We start from the raw sequence: 21321 nt of genomic DNA, 5'->3' as shown, positions 1-21321 counted from the left end.
TACTACATCTTTTTTATTTGATATTTGTGTGCATGCGCACACACACACACACACACACACACACACACACACACACACACACACACCTACCTCCCTACTTTGTGCTCAGATGACCGTCAGCTCTTTACCGGCCCATGGCAAGGGATTGGGGGTGAGAGTGACTAGGGATGGTGTTGGATGCTGTAGAGGTTGGGTGAGTAGTGGATTACCACTTTGGGAGGGGTTAGAAGTATCTTGGTTAGAATATCCCTCATTTCAGGGTATGATGACAGATAATCAAAACCCTGACGAAGGATGTGGTTCAGTCGTCCCACTCTCGGATGGTACTGGGGCACTTCTTTGTGGTTGGTTCTTGGGATGAATGTGAGGATCAGGTGTGTGTGAGGATATGGCATGGGAAATTGTTTGTGAATTACATCTGGAGAGTATTGCCTGTCTGCAAAGGCCTTTATGAGTTCTTCAGCATGTTGGGTGATGGATTTCTCATGACTGCAGAAGCTTCTAAAAAAAGTGGCCAGGCTGTATGGGTGGGATTTTTTGTGTGTGGAAGGGGTGGCAGCTGTCAAAGTTTAGGTACTGTTGGTGACTGGTAGGTTTGATGTGGACCGAAGTGTGGATGGAGCCATCTGAGAGGAGGAGATCGACATCTAGACAGGTGGCATGATGGGTGGGGCAGGACCAGGTGAAGTGGGTGGAAGACAACAAAATGTGAGATTTCAACAGCTGCTTTGCAGCCTGTGCCATTTGGATCTGCACCTGCACCTGCACCACCACCACCACCACCACCACCACCAGGTTTTCTGAGCTTTCCTTCGCTCTGTAACCTTTCTGGACTGAACCTAAGGTAACTTGCTGCCCCAAACCCATTAGTGTGTGTGTGTGTGTGTGTGTGTGTGTGTGTGTGGAGGGGAGGGGTGGTGTGATGTGCGCACAAGTGTGTGTGTGTGTGTGTGTGTGTGTGTGTGTGTGTGTGTGTGTGTGCGTGCCCATGCATGTCTGTGTGCATGCATGCACATTTTTCCTGTAGTTAGATAAATCCAGTCAAGCTCTGTACCTTTTATTTGTGAACCTATCAACGATGCAGCACTTTTGCCTTCCAGTGAGTCATCTCCCTTATTCCTAAATTATTTGATATTTTCATACACCTGATTATTTATTTAAGGTTTAGAATTTGCTCAGGGGAGTAGGTGTTATTTTAGATCCAGGTTGATACTCTCCAATATGTTTATCTAAGTAAGGATTTAATATGTCTAGAAGAGCATTCAATATGATGGTTTGACTATTGTGTGTAGCAATTTTTGTTCTTTTGTTTGAATTCTGGATTTATTATCAGATGGAAATATTAACTAACTAATACTGAATAATAATAATTTTCTAGAAAAAGGTAAAAAAATGCTCTCTACTTAACAGCACTCTAGAACCTTCAAATCTTCAAAGGTGATATTCAAGTTTTTTTATGAAGTGCATCATACTGCTTTAAGAAACTGAAGTCCAGCTACTGACTTCCAAGCCCCATAAGTGTGGGGAAATCAAAGAGGGCCAATCCATAATACCCTCTTGCGAGGCTTCAAATATTTTAAATATTTTGACTGAGAATCATGATAATGAACATTATAGCTACCAGCATGCAGCACAAATGGCAAAACTGCTGATTCTATGGTGTCAGAAGTTTGGGTGATTGATTCAGCGCATATGGGTCACCTCACTCTGACAACTGACAGTTTAAAGACGTCCCTGGAATAAGCTGTTAAACATCTTTCGCACTGGAGACTGGCATTGCCTACATTGGCAAAACCACATCTGAATACTGCCTTACGTTTATTTATTCCAATGTTTACATTCTCCACATTGCACAAAATCAGTCACCTTGCTCTGACTTTAGCAAAACCTTACTGTGAAAAATACACAATGGATGGCATGGAACACAAACAGTAATTACTGAACAAACAGTAATTACTGACATAAGCACCACAGTCAAAGGACTAAGTACGGAGAGAAACAACGTGAAAGCTGCTCACAACAGTGGCATCCTTGACAAGGAAAATGATCTATTTCTCAACACATATTTCAGGACTGTTTTCACCTATTTTTTTACAAACAATATCCCCTGCAAAAACAAAAAACACATTTTTAAACATTTTTGAGGACTGCCTTCTTAAGCTTTTAAAAAACCACAGCTAATTTTTTTTACACAAACCTTTCATTGTTTCTTAAAATATCTGGCTTTAAAATTTATAAAATTCTGCATGCATTTGTGCCAATTCTGGAGAAATGCATTTCCACTCTAATATTGACACCTCAAAAAACATGGTTTTAGGAGGACTGTGCAGCTTCTTGGGGCAATGAAAATTGCTGCCCATGCACTTTTTAACACAAAGCAACAAAAATAAGTCTTTAGATGATAAATCATGTGGATATGATCAATAAGACATTCAGTCAGCATTTTTGTCTGTCAAATAATCAGCTATTTGATGTGCCGTGAGACAAGAGGCACTTTCATTGTGAAGAATGGATGCAACATTTTTAGTTGTTTTTCCATATTTCATCGATGATGTGTGTCAAAGAATTTTTTGTTTATTATTTGGCATTAATAGTTCTCAAATTCTAGCAATGGTCATGAGATGTACATTGTAATCAAACAACAGCAGATTATTTGAGACCTACTGGCAGATTAAAACTATATGACAGACCACGGCTCAAACATGGGCCTTTGCCTTTCATGGGCCACTGCTCTACCAACTGAGCTACTCTACTGACTCTTGATCTATTCTCACAGCTTCACCTCCATCAGTACCTAACCTCCCATCTTCCAAACTTCTAAGACGTTCTCCTGGATAACTTGCAATACTAGCACTCCTGAAAGAAAGGACATCTTTCATATCAGCACACAGTCCAATCCAAAGTGAAAATTCATTCTGAAAACGATTTGCCAGGCTGTAGCTAATCCTAAAATTTTTCAGAAGACTGAGTTATATATAATGACATACCACCTAACAAAAAGTTGCATAAATATCCAGCGAGATATTGAAGGTCTGCAAAGGTTACCAATTTCCTTTAAAAGTCCACAATTTTAAAATTTTTTGCTTCACAAAAGCAAAAATTTAGTATCTGATGACTTTCAGTATAAGTGAGTCACAACTGTAATCAATCAACTCTCACAAAATAATATTTCTCAAGTGCGTTTCACCCTTAGTAAACAGAACTATCATAGGATATTGGAGAAAGGAAGCACAGGTGACCAGAAATCACCATGCAATATGGAAGTCAAGATCGATAGTAATTTTAAATCACACCTCACATTTAATAGTGCCAATAGTGGCTGTTGCTAATTAATGAAAAAGTTATCATTTTATATTTTTTGAATGCATACTTCAGAGAGGCAGGGACGCGCGCACGCACACGCACGCACACACACACACACACACACACACACACACACACACACACACACACACAAACTGAAAGTGTCAAAATTTTTGGTGTGGAAAGTACAAAAAGACTGTGTTACATTCTGAAAGGACAAATGATCTATAGTGTTGCCCCCATTTTACTAGTCCCTCTTTAGAACAGAGTGGCTTTTGCACTGACGATGATTCTGTATTCATGAATACCTACCTCATTAATTGTGCATTTAGTTACAGAAGAGAGAGAATTTTGTACTAATTAGATAACAAATCAGAACTGACCTATACGGAAGTCTATGTAACCTTCTCCTCCTGACATAACCAACATAGATGACGGTCGCTTTGATTCCAAAGACTCAGTTTCTAGGTTTTCTATTATTGGTGTATCAGTTGTCATACTGCTTGCTGCAGACACGCCACCACTTCCTGAGAAAAGAAATAGGAAACCATATCAATCAGCAATTGCAGAAGAAAACTATAAAAATATTACTTGTAGCTAAAAAATATGTACATTGTTGTTGAATGAATGGACGAAACGCGACTACACAATTAGTTCCGTAAATCTGGTACTTACTTGCACGAGAAACAAGTAGAGCCATTATTGGAACAAATTTGGAACTGTACAGACTGACAGACTGAGGTTTACTGTCATAATGGTAATTTTAAGCATCTGGCAACAATCTGTATCCAGTACATGAGATATGTGATTGTACATTTTTACTGTTTGTGTTGGTTTTCAAAATGTAGCAATGTATCTCAAGTTTTGTTTAAAATGTTTAAACACTGCAACTGAAATGTTTTAGATGATGCAACCAGAGTACAAAAATGATTTTTGAGCCCTTGCAACGTGTATGGATAGTTTTAACATTTTAGAAATGAGCCTGAAGCCTTAAAAGAGTTGAACAACACGCCAGCAGACTTGTAACCAGCTTTAAGTAATGCAAATGTGAACAACGTACAACAATTGCATCACACTAAACAATAAACTAATATAAAAACAATGCAAGAGAACATGATATTGTTATAAGCACCACTCACAGTATACAGTTTACGTGTGCAGGTCATGAGTAGTTCTGCACTTGTTGACACATTAGTACACAGAGCACCATGTGCAGGTGTCCCTGAACTCCTTAGAAGCAGTCAATATGGATTGATATTTTTTGTTGAACATTATCATGGGGGATGAAACACTGTGTTTTGAGTATGATCCATGGATGGACTGGCACCTGATGAGAGTATACATGTCAAAATTAAAGGTGAATACTTTGTTCGTCATATTTTTGGATTCTTGAGGAATGATTCGCCATGAATTGATAAATGTCAGGAGTGTAAGATACATGACACAAGCATGCCAAAAATATTTCATACACGTGTCCTAGACATTGATGGTATAATCAATACATAGATTAAATTTTACAGGACTTAAGTGATGCAGTTCATAATGCATTTACATTCAGGTAGCCTTGTGTAGATTTAAAATTCAGTTTTGAATAACTTGAAGCAGAACAGAAAATTTCGATTAATCAGCTGAGGAAAATTGCTAATTTAACATATGTTTTATCACCACTGTACTTGTAGCAGTCAGAACTACAGATAATTGCGGTTTCACAAAGTATGGCCTACATCTGAACAAGACTGTGAGGAAAATTTAGACTGAGTTGATTTATGAAGTTTCGGGCCATACATAGTATTGAAATAAAACAAATACAGAACATTGGTGTACGCGGACAGAAAACTAACACTCATTATGCAAATACCAAAGGGCACACTGTTACTGTAGGGTTTAAATTAAGTGGTCAATTCTGCATCTACATAAAAAAGGAACCCCATTTAGCTTGCCACAGTTAATGATGATAAATATTTTGAAACATAAGAATATATTTAACTAACACAGAGTGATTTAAGCAAAGAGAGAGTAATTTTCTTTGCAAATTTCAGTTGCCCACTGGATATGTAGACATCTATGGTTTAAATGAAACTTAGTCAAAGTCTCAACTTCTGCTGGAATTTATATTCACATTTCTTGTACATTATGTATAAAGTAATGTACTTTTTGAAACTGTTTTACCTGTTCACCTCACACTACCCCTTGTAATATTTTCTGAGAATGTTAGGATTGCATGGACACACCTAACTGTTTTACAGTACAACTTCCTGTATCAGCAGTGTCATGTATAAGCAGTAAGTACCCTAGCACATATATCTTGCTTATATTTTTAATTGATTTATTAATTCAATTTACACATGTGCAATTTCATAAAAGAGTGTTTTATTTATATTGTTAATTCAGGTTATGTAGGAGCAATATCATAAAAGTTTGTTTTGTGTAATGGTGCATTTCATATTCAGCACTTCTGTTACAACTTATGGATGAATCAAAAGTTACGCTGAAGTCATGTTTACCAGAAGTTGAGAGAACACAACCTTTTCTCCCTCCTCCTTTTTTCAAGCTATAATTGCCAATTCTCTGCTTGTCACATCTTGTCAAATAAATTACCCATTCCCTAACTTAACAACTTTCGCCAACCCCATTTACAATTATTACTGAAGATATGGTATGCTCTTTGGTTTATGATCACTGATTGCGTCAGACAAGACATTATGTCTTTTCATATATTCTTGTCACTAACAGCACCAAGTTTATTGAATAGTAAAAATGTGCAGTAGTCTCATATTATTTACACAGTAACTGTGTAAAGTTTACAGTAGTGTACATACAGTCTCATATAATTTACACTAGTGTACGTACAGTCTCATTTTCACTTAATTATTTCAAGCTTATGAATTCAGTCAGTGGAGATGGGCCACATGCTGATCAAATACTTACATGTCTGATTTTTTTAACAATCATGACATGTGTTGAACTTTTAAACTTGAGTAATGTGTAATAACAGCTATGTACATGTCACTTGGTATGTCAAGTAATACAATTCTGTGTGTAGTCTGTTTTCCCTTGAACATGGCTGAAGACTGAAACTGCAATTATGGGTTTTGTAAATAGATAATTTTAACAGTAAAATACGACAATGACGTCCTTTAAAAACCCATCAAAAGATGAGTTGCACAGAATAGCGACTGCATTTCTTTAAGGAGGAGTCATATTTAAAATACTCCACAGTTTTGAAAAGAGCGAACAAATAGTTTCTCATAAAAATTCTTAACTAAGTAATTAGCAAAACTTTATAGTGCAGATTAATACACAAAAAAGTAAAAGTTTACAAGTATTCTTTTTAAGTTGGCAGTATTAACAGTAACATGAACAAAGAGGAAAAAGTTGTATCAAAGTCACTTAAAAACTGTACATTGTCTACTGCATAAAATATGCTACAATAAACGACTTAATACATACAGACAAAATCTAAAAGGCAGTACTACCATTAATTTACTTGTCTTATAACAAGATAATTTTAGTAAGTGCTACTGCACAGAAAAAGTTACAATGTTATAATGTTTTCCCTATAAGGTCAATTTTTTTTATGAAATTATGCCAACAATGTTGGACACCAGCATAGAAAGTTACACAACTATGTATGATTCATATTTTTTTTCATGGATGTTTTTAGGATAGATTAATATAATACATAACTTGTGATATTAATTTTTGTGTGATGGAAGCTTTCCCAGTGTGTTCTGCTCTCAGGGTCCAGCCGGGTGTAGTATTTATATAACACCTTGCTGTCAACTACAGGTGATGTGTTTGCTCCATCACTTCTTCTTTATAATCTTATCGCTCCCTGCCCCTTTCCCCACTACCTGACCACATGCTACATTGGGTGGAATGGTGCAAAGACATGAGTGCCGAATGCTCAGTGTGAACTCCATTCCCTCAGTACTTCTGCTGCCCATACTGGGGTGCAGAAGTTGCTCTCGGCTGCCGATGTGACAAGAGCTGGCCGAGCCCTGGTTCCCTAGCTTTACTGAAAGTGAAGCCAACATGTCTGTTGATCAGGACATTGGCCACTTGTATGGGGCGATTGTGTCCCCCATACCACCCCCCCCCCCCCCCCCCGCCACCACCACTACCACCACCACCACCAAATGCAGCATGTGCCAGGTAGTGGGGGTGGGGTGGGGAGCAAATACTGTGTTACATAAACAATTGCATCCTGCTGGATACCAAAGAGCAATACAAACAAATTGATTTTTATTTTTAAATCTACATGGGCTGATCAACATCTATCTACTTATAGGATTCCCAATATTGTCAATAGAAAAACAAAATTAAATACCAACAGTATTCAAATCTTTCAGAATCACAGTCTGTTAATTGCTTTTTCTTCACCTCTGGTTTTCTTCTCAATGTGTATTCTGGCTCATTTTCCACAGCTAATTTCCCCCCCCCCCCCCCCCCCCCCCAAAATTAAGAGCACTGTTGCTATTTATTTTTATGTTTATGTTAGCTGCACTGGGATTTTTAACTTCTGGAGGTGAATACTCAACTGTCTCTCTTTAAATTTATGAAATTTCTGCTTGGAAATTTCCTTCTGTAGAATTTTAATATAAATGCAACATTATGAAAGAGAGGGCAAAATAATTACTTTTGTTGAAGTCACTCACCAGGTACAGCAACAAAAAATTTTACCGCATCACGGTGTCCATGGAAAGACAACTGAGCTTGTGCCATCGAACAATATGGGATAAAGCTGCCTGGCGTTATCTTACAGCTGTTATCAGTGTAAAGTCTTACACCCACACCTGGGCATCTGTGCACAGCCTGAACTATATTTCTGCCTCCAGAACCTGCAAATACAATTAAAGGTAATATGTTTTATCTCTAAAACAATCTATAAACATTGTTTTCACTTTTATACAGATTGATTTGTATCACAGGTTCCCCTTCTCACATTAGACTAGCCACTTCACAATACAAAGGCAATTTTTTGGCAATCAGCAAGCAAGGAACATTTCAGTGGGCTGAATACTTAACATATGAAACACTTAACTGAAATTTTCAAGGAAATTCTTTTACATTTGTGCGAATTACTTTATTTTGAAGTTTACATATCTCAAACAGGCAGTATTGTAAAATTTCAAATAACTGTTTCAGAAACATTTTGTTAGTGACATTTGGTTTACAGTAACAAAAACTCACAATGCCAAACATCCAGTTTAATGTTCCCTCCCCCAATATAACACTTGTGGCAATATTTTCAGTGCTTAAATTTACTAAATGCCAAATTTCACAGTTTTATCTATGACGTGGAAATTGGGGAAGCACTGGGTGATCACACAAACCTCTTGATACAATGCTAACAATGAAAAACCTCAACTCACAAAGGTGAGAGGCCCTGTAAACATCAGAAATGAAATTTGCTTCATCTATTGTTGTTCCTTACCAGAGTTTGGTTGTCTATCAGAGATCATTTTAAACACCTTTCCTCAAATTCTTCTAAAGGTCGTTCACATACCAGGCCATTTTTCTTAATTTCCTGCATACAGCCATTATTTTACACACCTGCCATCTCACACTGATTTGATTCACATGTTGACTTTCTGTGGTATGATTGGCCTTACAGGGTTCACAACAGAAGTGAAATTCAAACATTGTAGGTCAGTGTAGATAGCAAAATTGCTTTAATGGAACTTCAACAACAGTATCACGTGCAGTTCATGGGAATAGACTCTGAGGTGGAGCCACCCCTAAATACATTTCCCAATACCACTAATGTATTACAGAAATTAAATTATTAGGACACATTGCAATATTTCTTTCTCAAATAACAATAATTAACATTTCTGGAACTACAGATACTGTGAGATGTTTTTCAAACAGATAGTAGCTATACTTAAGGCTGTAACTCGAAATGCCAATAAACCTCTATGTAGCAGATGCTTAGGACAATGTAGCAGGTGCTTGGGACATGCTTCTACAGAGGACAGCTCTTATGGACCTCTCAAAGGCTCTGAACTTTCAGCCTAAAGGTGTCCTACCACCTTCCATATGATTTTCATGTCCCTCTACTTACATCAACAAGGAATGAACAGAATGGCTGAAACTTTGATATACAGCTCCTGTCTCTGTACATCTCTATTACACTTTGATGCATAGTTAATCCACACTCAGTATAATATTTTGATTGTATTTTACACACTCTTTTTGTTTATGGTGTTGACAATTCTACCCACTGTTGGAATAAGTTTGTAAATCTCTTGCTAGAGTGCACTGCAATGTACGTAATGTAAGTATCACCATGTAGCCCAAGTTCCAGGTAGGAACAGAGGGAATAACCACGCGAAAAATTTTCTGCTGCCTCTAATAACAAGTTTCTTTTTGTGAATGCATTGTGTCTAAGTTTTATTTTCATGCAAATAACTTGCATCATACTCAGTCTGAAAACAGCACAACTGATTTCATTGTACAATTACCAGTAAAAAATTTGGATCATGAGCTTGAAAAAATTATTGAATTGTCCAAATTTGAATCAAATGGTAATACATAACTGTAGTGAAGAAGATAAGATGATCTGATTTCATCTATAAGCAAATGAATTAAGATAAGGAAACATGCATTAATAGAGGATAAGAAGCAATTCCTTTGTTGTAATTACTTAATTAATGAAGTGCTCAAAAATGGGTCCATCAACACCATGTTTTCTGACACTTTAGCACAACAAACCATACTAGAAATGACATGTTTTGGAGAGACCTTTAATGTGGTGTACCACTTAAACTACAAACAGCAGTTGGACAAAAATTCATTAACACCCAGAGAAATGTATGCTTGAACATAAATGCAGATTCTACCCAAGCTGCAGGTGCACGGTTGTATTTGAGCATGAACGGTACCTCTATATGCTGCAAATGTCAGCCATGTTCAGAACTGTTTTCTATGTAGTTGCGAGCGCACTATGTCTAAGCTAAGTGAATCCAAACATGGGCAAATTGGTAGTGCACATATCGTGGCTTCTCCCGTAACCAAGAGAGTCGAAGTGTTTGATGTTTCAAGAGGCACCATATCGAAGATTTATATCAGCAAATGTCGCTGCAAATGTCACTGCAAAATCGCAAACCCTGTCAGCACTAAAGCAACACAAAGGGCACTCCATAATCAAGAAACTGAAGGGTACATTGGAATTCTAAAACCATTCATCAGTGCTGCAAATTCCTGTAATAGGAAAACGTGGTGCCAAAGGAAAAAGTCATTTGGTCACAGGAGTTCTGTTTCACACTGTTTCAAACCTCTGGCCAAGTTTGCATCCGAAGGGTGAAGCATGACAGATGATTTGGGCAGCAATATTCTAGTATTCCATGGACCTCAGTTTCTCTGCATGTTCACATTACTGCCAAGGAATACGTGACAATTTGGCTGATAAAATCCATCCCATGGTACAATGTTTGTTCCCTTTGATGATGCTGTGGTCCAAGAAGACAGAACGCTTGTTCACACAGCTCACACCGTCCAAGACTGGTTTTGTGAGCACAAGGACGTATTGTTACACCTCCTATGGCCACAAAAGTCGCCTGATTATTGAGCCTTTGTTGTCTGCTTTGGAGAGAAGGGTGCATGATCATTATTTACCTTTATCATCATTACCTGAACCTGTCACTATTTTGCACACAGAATGGTATAAGATTCCCCTGAAAAGCATACAGGACCTGTATTTATTAATTCCAAGACAACTGGAAACACTTTCGAATGCCAACGGGTTTCCTACACAATATTAGGCACGTAGTATGTTTTACTTTTGTTGCTTTCATTTTTTTTATCCAACCCCTGTATTTTTGTAATCTGAAGTATAAATACGAAAACCAGTAAATACTTTAATCAACGTAGTGGTTGCTTGCTTTGTTTCTTTCAATAAATCACAGCAGAAGGCCTGTGAAATCATGGAAACATCCTGAATCATCTCAAACTCATAAATGCTGTGGACTGAATGCACACAAAACACTAAACATCTCAAGGTTACAATTGAAAATACAAAAACATTGAGCACGCAACAAAGTTGTCTCCACAAAATGCTTGTTTTAGAACAATTTCTTGTGGTGAAGTGTTGGAAAATTTGAGGTCAGCTGATAAATACGCTACCTACAGTTCTTATCTTGGAGAGAACTAATGATGATGTATAGTAGTTGATTATGAAACAGAAAGGGGACCCAGTATGTAAATGTTTGGCTTCATTAGAGTGTGATATTACTGCCCACCCCCCTCCTCCCCCTGAAATCTTGGTTTTGGTGGCAAACAGATCTGTAGCATCGCCTGAGGCATAGGTCAGTTTCGATCAGCAATGTTGCAGCCTTCTGCAGTATGGAAACTATGAGCCACACCTGAACTATATTAATCATAATCTCATGTTCGCACTTGTGGTGCCACTATGAACACTGATGTCTGCTACTATAGCGATTTTAGGTTAGATTTTTTGTTAACAATGTTGCCATGCTTTCAATGTGGACAAGTACAAGATTTTACATCACAGAAAAGTTTAATGAACTCAGTATGGTTGGAATGAATCAAGACTTCTCACTGAAAATAAGTACACAGACAGCAGACTTGATTCTAAAATCTAAATGAAATAACAGAAAATGAGGATGTCAAATAATTAGAATGAATAAATAGAAAGAAAACAATTAGATGTGGCCGAGCAAACTGTTATGCAATGCACAGAAACCTTGACTAAATTTTAAGATGCGTACAAAATTCTTAGCAGTGTTAAGACAGAAGTGAGCATATTTTATCTCATTAGAAAAAATGTTCTTTGTGACAATTCAGAGAACATGTCCTATATCTTTGTAAAAAGAGATCTACAGATGAATGAAGCTGCTGCTGCTACTACTGCTACTACTACTACTACTACTACTACTACTACTACTACTACTAAATACCAGTTTTTTCCGGCAGAGTTGTAGATAGATGCCTGTGTATGTTCACCAGAATAAGAAAAATCTTGTATGTGCAAGAACAGCAACCAGAATGGAACAGGCCAAGCTAACTTCAAAATATGAGACTTGCCAAAAATAGATACAACCGGATTCTTGTTTTGAAGCCTGCAAGTTGATGTTGCTCTCCTACATGTTTCCTGTTGTTACTGTATTACACTCTAAACAGGAAGGTGCAACACTATTATCCTATTTTAATTCTCATGCCACTGCAAAGATGAGTGATATAGGTATCAATACAATTGGCATTAAGAAACAAATGAAATCCCAAAACTGAACAAGGCTTCAGAGCACAACTGAGTCCATAACAGATATATACAAAATTAACAGCCAGGTTAGCCATCCATCCTCTCTTAACCAAAATAAACCATAGGTCTCTTAGATAACTAATTGCGCCTAGTGGTTTGAAGAAAGTAAAGACTTCATCCTCTTAGAAGAAGGGTAGCAGAAATTATCCAAACACTGGCATCTAATATCACTGAATATTCATCTATTGCAGAATCTCTTATATATAAAAGGCAACGTCATGACTGGCTGATTCACTCACTCACCATCGTCCAGCCCAAGCCGCTAAAGATAGAAACTTGACATTTGGAGAATGTGTGATCTTATACTGTAGGCATCATTAATAAGGGATTTTTCAAAATTCCGCCTCTAAGGGGGTGAAATAGGGGATGCAATTTTTTTAATTTCCTGCCAACGCAATTTTGAAGTTAGACCTACGAAAATTGGTATTTGGTTTCTTGGTCAGTGTTTCGGCGTTTTTGGAAATTCAGCTACTAAGGGGGTCACAAACTTATTTGCTGATTCATCATCACCCAGCCCAAACTGCTAAGGATAGAAACTTGAAGTTTGGAGTGGGTGTGGACCTTATACTTAGGCATTGTTTAAGAAGGGATTGTCCTAAATTCCACTCCGAAGGGGTTGAAATATGGGATGAAAGGTTGTTTGAAAGTGTTGTTATTAAGGGAATTTTGAAGCTAGAATCACAAAAACTGGTATTTGTTCCTCAGTCAGAAAATAAAAAATACTTGCTTCGGCATTTTTGGAAATCAACTACTAAGGGGATAAAATAGTGGGTGAAAGTTGTTTTGGAAATAAGTAATTACTACAGAACTACTAAAGAATTTCTAAGGCTATATCTATGAAAATTGGTATTTGACTTGTCGGTTCAATGTTTCTGGAAATTCAACTCCTAATGGAGTGCAATAGGGGATGAAAATTTTTAGGAAAATATTTCATTACATTAAAAAAATTTAAAGCTTAACTTATGAAAATTGGTATTTCACTTCTTGGATAAACATAAAGAAACATTTATTGGGGGCTGAAAGCTGCTATGGGAATACCTCCTCAAGAACGCAAAAGGCGTCCTTAACAAAAACTTTAGACTCCACCCACCAGAATCACTATTTTGTCAGAAGTACGTCAAAGGAAGACCTTGCTTATATGGCCTTGATTAGTGTATAAAGCTTAGATGATGTTGCAATTTGTGAACAACACAAAAATTCAATAAAAAAAGAAGCTCTGCAGGCCATACAGTCTATGCAAGCAAAGCAGCGGGCACCGACCTACTCTGAGAATATACGCTGAGCACAAACATAATGTGGTATCTTACACAGAATGACCTCATCAATTACAACCAGAATGAATTACGAAGAGACTTGTGATGCAAACCACAACTTGTATTTTGTCATGTGACATTCTGAACACCATGAATCAAGACAATCAGGCAGTTCTAGATTTTTTTTACTTTTAAAAACCATTCAGTTCGGTACCATACCAACAATTGGAGAATCAAATTATATTTGTGACTGGATTGACTATTTCTTGGCAGGGAGAATGCACCATGTTACCTTGGCTGGAGAATCGTTGAGAGCTGTACAAGTAATCTCAGGGCATGCCTCTGGGTAGGATATTGGGACTTTTGCTCTTTATGTTGTTTATCAGTGACCTGGCAATAAGTGAGGGAAAAGACAGTAAGCATATTCTTTTATTCTGCACATACAGTTGAGTAAGTGGTCCATGCTACATTTATGCATTTTGTTTTCAGTGAATGGAAGCAAATAGTCGTCATCCAGCGTCAACTACTGTGAATTGCTTTGGGATGATTATAATAAACTCCAATAGACTAACAACACCCAACAATGAATTGAATTCTTATGCTAAATAGATTCAACATAGTTTATGGCATAGTTTCAGCCAGTCCAAAAAAAGCTATGCAATGAACACAGTGTCTTTAAGGTATCTGCACGTAACTTAGAATAATACAAGGGAAACTTCTTGGTAAGAAACAATGATAAACTACAATACGACTTGACACACTGAAATGATTTTTAGCCTCAGAAAGTATGACATTATATTCTTCTTTTGCTTCTCTTTCCACTCAGTCTTGTCTTTCAAATAACAAAAAAAGGGGGAGGAGAAGGGAAGGAGAGGTATTATAGATGCGTGAGTAGATATGAGTGTGCATGTCATCACAGTGCAAGTGCAAGATAAAAAATAGCATATTACGATATTTCCCACCTCTTCAATAAGTAGATGCCATACATTATATTATGGAAAAGTTGCAACATTTAACATACACAGCAGGTTCAATAAGTTTCAGAACTAATTTTTTGTATGAGGAATAAGTGGCACTATTGCTCAAGCAAATTTGAAATTTATTAGACTGAAGTTTGCTGTGCTAATGTCTTTTTCTCTCCTTTTTGTGTGCAGCAGCTGGCAACTTTTTTTAAAGTATTTCTTAGTTGCAAAACTTATGAAACCTACTGTGTACACAACTTAATTTTTAGTGTTTAAAACACTGGTAAGTCTTATGACAAATATTCAAGGATTCTACGTACTTTCTGATAATGGTACAGAGATGATCACACCATTGCCAGTACCAATCCATAACCGACTAGATGAAATAAGTAGAGCAGTGATGCGGACGAATGAGAATCCTAATTTTCCAGTACCTAGGTGGAAAAAAAGTCAAAACATTATGAAATGAGCATTTTTTAAAAAAAAATATTACTGATTCAGAAACATGACATCACAAATCATCTGAATTAGCTGCTGCTTATTTCAACAATCAGAAATTGTACAGATAAGACAAAATTGAACATGTCTGATCTAATTATTCCTTTGTAATCTACAGAGAAGTACTACATGTAAGGCTTACTGGCTTCTGAAAGCAGATTTTTTTGTGTTGTTCCACGGTTTTACATATATGTTTCTATTGATATTGTTCAGAATTATATCACAACAACTGTCTGTAAGTGACATATTATTTAAGAAAAACAATTAGTTGATGCCACTTCAACAATATTGTGAGTTACCCATGATAAAATTCAAGGTACCTCTGTTTCCAGGAAATAAATTTTACATACTTTACTCTGCAAAAAATGTATCTGAACAAATTCAGCCTATTTGCTACTGAATTAAACTAAATAAAACTTCCTCCTCCCCCTTAGTTAATAATGCAGTGAAGGTAAATTAGTATTACTCTGCAAATATTGTGGCAAATTTTCATGCTTATGAGATCACTGGCAAACAATGTTACTTCTACTTCACTACCAAGGCAAATGTTTGTCTTTTGATAATTATCAAATGCAAAACACGAAGACATGGAAGTTTCAATAATTACATGAAGAATTTTCCTTTTACAACAAGATTAAATGTTAAACCTGCATTTTCTGGCCACAATGCATGCCATTAAGCATTCACAAAATGAAACATATGGAGCTAGAGCCCTAACCGTTTCAGTGTTAGTATTCTCAGTAAAAATTAAGTTCAAAACTAGCTTTAGTGCAGCAGTGTATGCATCTCTTTCAGCAGTAGACAATTGGATATGAAAATTTTAACGATATATTGCAATTTCTCTTTTTTAAATTAACACTTAAGTCACGTCTTCCCAAAGTTTAGTTTCTTTGAATCCAGACAATAATATCTCCTAAGGAAGTAGTACAGGTATGGTTGTTCAGGATTGTGGCCAATCCAGTACCAAAAATGTGTCAATTGTGTAGAAATTACCCCTCCCCCTCCATCATCTTCCAGCCACATTGGCTCGAGCCAGTGGTCATGCATGTGCCAGTTGTGCTTCTGTGAATGTGTGCATGTTTTCTGTTTTGGAAGAAGGCCTTTTGGCAGAACGCTAAAATCTAAAGCAGTCTTTTCTTTGAGAATGTCTGCAACTAAACATCTCCTCTGTATGTTAAATATAAATCTATACTTTTTCATAATATTGTTGTTATTCCATCTTGGACTTTCCACTCTTTGGAGACTGATGACCTCAGATGTTAAGTCCCATAGTGCTAAGAGCCATTTGAACCACTGTTTGTTTTTTTCTGAACATTAAATATATTATGTCTGGCAGCATGTGTTGCCTGATGCCCTGACAAACTCTGACATTCAAGATAAATAATTTCTTTTTTTTTTTGTCCGAATTTATTCAGTTTGTTGATGCATGAAAGACCATTGGCATAGAAGGGAAATAATCCACCAAAGTCCAAACATTAATTCCCACTATGGGGCTATAAAAAAGCAATTTGTATAAACGATCCTATTACAGCTCATTGGCTGACAGCAACAAAATACAACACAGTATAACAAAGGCCATCCAAAACTTCTAATACCTAAATGTTAAATTTCAATTCAATACTGTCAATAACCTAACAAAAATCCAGTCACTGCAAAAAGTTTTAGAGGGGTACAGCTAACTACAAATAAATAGACATAACTAAAATTATCTTTTGTTTCTTGTAAGTTCCTTGTACTTCACAATTAGTGGCTCATTGAGGAAAGTTTGAATTTGCGTGTGGTGGCCCAGGAACACCTACATGCCATTACCCCTAAATTAAATTAAAATAGAAATGACCACTGGCTTATAAAATGAGCATAAAAATGATGTGCCCATGAAGTTCCTATGATTATAAAGAGATAGCAGAGAAACATTACAAAAATGTTTTAAGTTGAGCTTTTGAAGCATGGATTCATTCTCCTAAACGGGTGGCAGAGAAACAGCCATCATATGATAATGAAAAGTTAACGAACACATCATTCAGAACATGGAGCAAGCAAAATTGATCAGAGGCAACAGAAACTAGTTAATAAAAATATTGGTGGTCATTGGTTTCATGTAAATCTTTGTACATAAAATGAAATTTGAAAAATAAGTTAACAAAAACAAACACTGAAGAAGTCGAACATACTTTATTTTTCAAATAATGTACCAAGCAGATATCTTTAGTGGAAAATAAGCAGTAAATGGATGACCCTGCCATTTTGCAACTTAATGAAACCTACTTCCCAATGATCTAATCATCCACAGCAAATTTCAACCTACACACCTCACTGTTGGCCGAAATTGATGACTGTCATAAAGACATTGTAATGTCCAATTTATTTAACATAGCATTTCTTGGGAGAAAATCCCCACTGTAAGCTATTCATGCCAGTAGTAGTACACACAGACACACGTACATGCGAAGAGTGAATAAACTCTTTATAGGAATGATGAGTTTAATAGATATTGCGACCTGTTTCACTGTTGCATGGAAAGACCTATCACAGCAGAGACAAAAACTGCAACCTGGTCATCTATGGAGGTGGCAGTACCTGATGGGCAGCAAAAAACCGGCTGCCGTAGCACCTGAAAGAAGCGAAGCTAACAGAATATTTTACAAATCCTGAATGAACTTGGCCACAATTAGTGCTTAATTTGTATGAAGTTGCAGTGAAATGTATTACTGTAAGTGGGTAAAAGCACTGTTGAATTTGACCTAAATAGAAGTTGGAAGTAGTGTATTGTCTGAGCCCTAGAAGAAATGGATAAAGCAAAAGGCAAACTTCTGTAGCATCTTTGCTGTAATGTATTGCAAACTACAATGCTTCGTATATCCTGAGATTAAGTGGGTAGCACATGATCTGAGTAATTTGTGTAGTTTAAGTTTGGGATGAATTTTTGTGTAGTCAGATCGTGTTGTAAGTAGAAAAGTTATTTGGTACGTTAAAAATGGCACCTTGGGTTAGAAATCATACAGGTCAACTGATTTTGTACGGCGTCTACAAGGCAATGGCAATAGGTAGAAGTGGGAATAGAATTTTTATATTGCTCAGAAAGTGACACCTCAGCTGTCAGTGAAATAAGTAATAAATGTGGGTTTAAAAAGTAGACAGCAAACCTGAACAGAGTGTCACTGAATTCTTAATCAATGTGGACTATCATTCTGATAGTTTGATTGGGAATATAAGAAAAAAGTCTTTAATGTTATTACCCTTCACACCTATATAGGATAAGATAAAGAACAGAACTAAATTTGCCCACTATAATATGGTTTAATTAAAAAGGAAACAAGAATGTGGAAAGATAAGCTGGAATATCCAAGTATTTGTTTTTATACGTAAAAAAAGTATTTATTAATGAAATGCAAGGTAACAATTCATAAAAATTTAATCTATTTTCAAGGGTCTCCTGAAATATCTCACATTCTTATAGCCATATAATTTCATTTAAATATTAGTACAACTTCTATGAAAAGAGTACTCGGATGCATTTTGTTTTTATTAAACTGAGTGGCTTATTGTCCACTGTAGTTATATTTTTGTAATTAAATGTTTCAGTGGAGACTGTTAAGCATTTAATTTTAAAATTAAGTAATAACTACACTAGGTGATCAAAAGTATCCGGACACCTGGGTGAAAATGACTTACAAGTTTGTGGCGCCCACCATCGGTAATGCTGGAATTCAATGTGGCGTTGGCCCACCCTTATCCTCGATGACACCTTCCACTCCCGCAGGCATATGTTCAATCAGGTGTTGGAAGGTTTCTTGGGGAACGACAGCCCATTCTTCATGGAGTGCTGCACTGAGGAGAGGTATCAATGTCGGTTGGTGAGGACTGGCATGAAGTCGGCATTCCAAAGGTGTTCTAAGGGATTCAGGTCAGGACTCTGTGCAGGCCAGTCCATTAGAGATGTTGTTGTTGTGAAATAATTCCACCAGAGGTCATGCATTATGAACAGGTGCTCGATCATGCCGAAAGATGCAATCACCATCCCTGAATTGCTCTTAAACAGTGGGAAGCAAGAAGGTGCTTAAAACATCAATGTAGGCCTGTGCTGTGATAATGCCAAGCAAAACAACAAGGGGCGCAAGACCCCTTTATTATAAACACAACCACACCATAACACCACCACCTCTGAATTTTATTGCTGGCAGATGTCATTCACCAGGCATTCGCCATACCCACACCTTGCCATCAGATCGCCACATTGTGTACTGTGATTTGTCACTCCACACAACATTTTTCCACCGTTCAATCGTCCAATGTTTATGCTCCCTACACCAAACGAGGCACCGTTTGGCATTTACCAGCGTGATGTGTGGTTTATGAGCAGCTGCTCGACCATGAAATCCAAGTTTTCACACCTGCCGCCTAGCTGTCATAGTACTTGCAATGGATCTTGATGCAGTTTGGAATTTCTGTGTGATGTCTGGATAGATGTCTGCCTATTACACATTATGACCCTCTTCAACTGAAGGCGGTCCCTGTCGTCAACAGACGAGGTCAGCTTGTATGCTTTTGTGCTGTACGTGTCCATTCACGTTTCCTTTCACTATCACATTGGAAACAGTGGATCTAGGGATGTTTAGGAGTGTGGAAATCCTGCGTACAGATGTATGACACAAGTGACAGCCAATCATCTGACCACATTCAAAGTCCACGAGTTTCGCAGAGTGCCCCATTCTGCTCTCCCACAATGTCTAATGACTACTGATGTCACTGATATGGACTACCTGGCAGTAAGTGGCAGCACAATGCACCTAATATGAAAAATGTGTTTTTGGGTGTGTCCGGATACTTTTGATGTTATCTACAAACTGTATGTCTACCTTTTAATTTTTGAACCTAAAAAAGTGACTTCCACAACTTCCAATATACAAAACAGTATCCTCAATATTAGAGAGAGAGAGAGAGAGAGAGAGAGAGAGAGAGAGAGAGAGAGAGAGAGAGAGAGAGAGAGAGAGTAAAAAACAGTCTACAATAATGAATATACAGATGTGTCGATAACAAGCCACACTACTATATAACAATGTGAAAAGGCATCCAGATTGTAGTGATCTACTGCATCCCAAAATGGTATTTCATTTTTGAAGCTGTTCATGGATGGACAGTATTTGACAAAAACTCTATCTCCCTACAGGTTTGTAAAGCTTTCAAACAACACAAAGCGAACTACAAAGACACTCATTTGTAATGCAAGATGCACATACTTATATCATTTTAAAAGTATCATACATAAACAACTGCTAAAAGTCCAAATGGTTATTCTAAATAAAAAGCAACATATATAGTTTCTTTTTAAATCATGAGTAACAAGTGATACTGAAAGGCTGTTAACACTGAATTTAGGAAACTAAATTGTTACACTAAACAAGGGCACTTAAAAAAAAGAATGAGGGAATAAACTATAAATGTGCTTACTACCTCCAGGAAACACTGCTACGCAAGTGCACAGAGCAATGTTGCGACATCCAGAGGAAGCATAGAACAATACAACCAGACATTAGCACTAGTTGAGAAAAGTCAGCCTCGTATAATTTTTGCATTTTACTGATACTCAAATATTATCATATAGGTAAGTCTGTACTTGACAAATTTTGTGAATTTAGTTTTCTGTATTATTTTCTATAACATTTGCATTGTCTAAAGTGAAAGCAATAATGAAATAATTAAACAGAAATTACTAAGAGAAAAGCTAATAAGAAGAACACTGCCATATGTGTGCTTTAATCTTACATTCTTGCAGCATGAATGCATTGATATTACAATGAGGTCCTAATGATAGAAGCACTGAATCCTAAAAGTCAAAATTAAAATGGAAATAAAGATACAATAGTAGGATGATCTTTTACTTGTGTTAGTACTTTGCAATATAAAATGTGAGACAATGCCTCATGAGTTCAACAGTATTATAGTATTCCATTCTGTAATTAGGTTAATTTTGTGGGGAGCTACCTTTTGAATGTTTCATTACACAAGCTTATACAATAAAATC

The 21321-nt window shown here is 36.8% G+C and overlaps 1 protein-coding gene across 14 annotated transcripts in view; it reads right to left on the bottom strand.

Moving 5' to 3' along the window:
• Window positions 1-21321, bottom strand: part of LOC124610699 (C-Jun-amino-terminal kinase-interacting protein 4) — a 262056-nt gene that overhangs the window by 71234 nt on the left and 169501 nt on the right. For 11 of the 14 annotated variants that reach the window (XM_047140189.1, XM_047140190.1, XM_047140179.1 and 8 more), the window contains 4 exons: window positions 20751-20765; window positions 15122-15235; window positions 7962-8144; window positions 3687-3830 (listed from right to left, as the gene is read on the bottom strand). In XM_047140189.1, the coding sequence (XP_046996145.1) occupies window positions 3687-3830; window positions 7962-8144; window positions 15122-15235; window positions 20751-20765 (456 nt within the window). The remainder of the gene's footprint in view (window positions 1-3686; window positions 3831-7961; window positions 8145-15121; window positions 15236-20750; window positions 20766-21321) is intronic. The other 3 variants (XM_047140192.1, XM_047140181.1, XM_047140191.1) reach the window with 1 other exon arrangement.

Source organism: Schistocerca americana, chromosome 1 (genome assembly GCF_021461395.2).
Source record: "Schistocerca americana isolate TAMUIC-IGC-003095 chromosome 1, iqSchAmer2.1, whole genome shotgun sequence".
Classification (NCBI taxonomy): Eukaryota; Metazoa; Arthropoda; class Insecta; order Orthoptera; family Acrididae; genus Schistocerca; species Schistocerca americana.
This window is presented reverse-complemented; position numbering and strand designations above follow the sequence as displayed.